This window comes from Octodon degus, unplaced genomic scaffold, assembly GCF_000260255.1.
Source record: "Octodon degus isolate 3935 unplaced genomic scaffold, OctDeg1.0 scaffold00203, whole genome shotgun sequence".
Classification (NCBI taxonomy): Eukaryota; Metazoa; Chordata; class Mammalia; order Rodentia; family Octodontidae; genus Octodon; species Octodon degus.
Window position 1 is genome coordinate 604,326 of NW_004524779.1, and position 3,021 is coordinate 607,346.

General features: G+C 41.8%; 1 protein-coding gene across 1 annotated transcript in view; it reads left to right on the forward strand.

Moving 5' to 3' along the window:
* Positions 1-3,021, forward strand: part of Dlg1 (discs large MAGUK scaffold protein 1) — a 234,933-nt gene that overhangs the window by 188,756 nt on the left and 43,156 nt on the right. Inside the window, exon 14 of the mRNA XM_004644568.2 lies at positions 1,204-1,229. Coding sequence (XP_004644625.1) covers positions 1,204-1,229 — 26 coding nt within the window. The remainder of the gene's footprint in view (positions 1-1,203; positions 1,230-3,021) is intronic.

The window sequence follows — 3,021 nt, forward strand, 5'->3', positions numbered from 1 at the left end:
CGCTATTATTTCCGAGATATCTGGTGTGTGACTTCCAGTTTCCTCAGTGCTAGTGTCTTCTGCAGTTGTACTGGGTGGACTCGGGGCCTGATACTGCATTTTGTTCCTTCTCTTTGTCATTTTGTATACCACTGTCTTCTGACCTTTGGTATAGAGCTTAGATAGAGTTATTACCTTAGCACCAGGTCTGGATCTACGAAGTTCAGATTCCTCCAGGTGGGTGTTGTTTGGATCTGGCTGCTGTGCTCCACTTCTTTCTACTGCAGCCGTTAGAGTTGAACCCTTTGTGTCACTCTGGCAAGATGTTCTGCTCCTGAATCAGCTGGGTGGGTCTTGCCTCTAGCCTCTTTTCAAGGAGTTCTGCTGAAGGGTTCCATGCTGGGCCTGCACTCTGGGTCTATTCAGGATCCTGCAGCCTCCGTCGTCTCACTCACTCACAGTACCTGCCCTCCTGGTCTCACTCACTCACAGTACCTGCGCTCCTGGTCTATTCAGGATCCGGAGGGTCCCAGGGCGTCTCACTCTGCCAGACCTGCGTTCTGGGTTTGTTCAGGATCCCGCGGCCTGGGTCGTCTCACTCACTCGCCGGGCCTGCGCTCTGGGTCTGTTCAGGATCCCGCCAGGCCCTAGGTCGTGTAACTCACTTGCCTGGGCCTGCGCTCTGGGTCTATTCAGGATCTGGAGGACCCCAGGTTGTCTCACTCACTCGCCGGGCCTGCACTCTAGGTCTATTCAGGATCCCGCCAGGCCCTGGGTCGTGTAACTCACTTGCCCGGGCCTGCACTCTGGGTCTATTCAGGATCCCGCGGCCCTCAGTTGTCTCACTTCACTCGCTGGGCCTGCGCTCTGGGCCTATTCAGGATCCCACGGCCCAGGTCATCTCACTCACCGCCGGGCCTGCGCTCTGGGTCTATTCAGGATCCGAAGGGCCCCGGTTGTCTCACTCACTCTCCGGGCCTGCGCTCTGGGTCTCTTCATTCCTCATCTTAATTGACTTATCTAGCATTTGACACACTTTGCTCCTCCAAACCCTGTTTCATTTTGCTTGACAGTCCCCTTTGTCATCTTTTTATTACTTGACACTCCTCATTCTCTCTTTCTGGTGTTTACTCATTTCCCTAACTTCTAAATATTTAAGTGATCCAGAATTTAGTCCTTGTACACTTTCTTTATCACTACTCACTTCCAATGTCAATTTTTTAGGTTAAGACTGTTTGATACATGGCCAGGTAACTTTGCTTTTAAGTCTGAAGTTTTGGAATCATGCTTTTTCTTTTATACTGTACATTGAAACCTTTGGCAAATTTTGTTGTATTCTTCTATTATTTATCTAATATTGTATAAGAAATCACAAAAGTTTAATGACTGAAAGAACAACAATCATGTATTTACTTACAATTCTTCAACTTGGATAGAGGTTACCAAGGACAGCTTATTATCACCTGTGATGGCTCAGCCAGGGCCAGTCTGCCTCCAGGTTGGCCTACACATGTGGTAAGCACATTGGTGTTGCCTATCAATTTGAAATTCAAGTGGGACTATTAGCCAGGTTTTTAATTTTCCAAGGGCTTCTCCTCTAGGCTAGATTGGTTTGAAGAATGAGCTTTCTAAGAGGATAAGCTTTAGTGTGTAACTGTTATCCTCTCTTTGTAAGAGTTACACATCTCATTAACAAACTAATTATGTACCACACAAGATGACTACATATAGAAAGGGATTTTTATGAGGATATGAATATGAGGATCTAGTATGGTTCATTGCACACCACCAAACGAATAGTATACCACAGGTATGTCTCTCAAAATGCCCTCACTTTGCATAGTAGTGTAAACCATAAAAATAATTATCCTGAAAACTGACAAAACAATGTGAATAATTAATGAGGAAAATTGCAATTCTTCTTTGACATTAAAAATTGGTCAAAACATTGGAAATTCTCCACTGTCAACTTTAAAGGCACAAATTTGGGAAATAAAAAACCATGTTAACATTTTAGTACATTTTAATTTAAAACAGAAACCTTTGGGCCAATAAGATAGCTCAGCGGTCTAAAGTGCCTGCTTAGGTAAGCCTAGGCAGTTCAACCCTGATACCACATGCTGTACCAGTCCCACCACCTGGGCGGTCTGAGCCAGCCGCAAAATAAATAAATAAAATAAAATAGAAGCCTTCATAGTATTTTCTTTCTTTGTACAAAAGATTATAAAAGACAAGAACAACCTCAACATAAAGGAAAGAGAATAAAGACAATAATAATGATCAGTGCAAAAATAAATGAAATAGAAAAACCATAGAGAAGACTACCCTAAACAAAAGTTGACTTATCAACTATAGCTAGACTGGCCAAAAAGAAGAATCAAATTACTAAAAGCAAAAACAAAAAAAGGACCATAAGAAAATTGTATGAATAACTCCCTGCTAACACATTAGATAATTTAGATGAATGGACAAATTCCTGGAAAAAAAGATGACTGCCTCTATTCAGTGTTATTCTAGGCACCAGGGATATAGCTCAGCTGCATGAAAAGCGCACACAAGGTCCTGAGTTTAATCTTAAAAAAAAAAAAAAAAAAAAAAAAAAATTATTCTGGCAATTCCAGCTAAAGCAGTAGGAACAGAAAAATAAAAGAAATTAAGTATAGAATTTAGCTCAGTAGTAAGAGCATTTGGCAACATGTGTGAGGCCTGCTTGTACAGAGAAGAATGAAACGTAGAACTGTATTTGTACATGACATACACACAAAAATCCAAGGAAGGATAGTAGTAGAAATAAAAAATAAGTTCAGCAGGATACATTAGTATCTACATTTTATTTGTATTTCTGTGCAGAAGATAAATGAACAGCCAATAAAGAATGGGGGGATCAAATAGAATCAATGGAATAGATTAGAAGACGCTGAAGCCCCTACGAACACACTCAGCCACCTTACCTTTGACAAAGGGGCCAAACATACTCACTGGAAGAAAGATAGCCTCTTTAACAAATGGTGCTGGAAAAACTGGCTCTCTACATACCAAAAA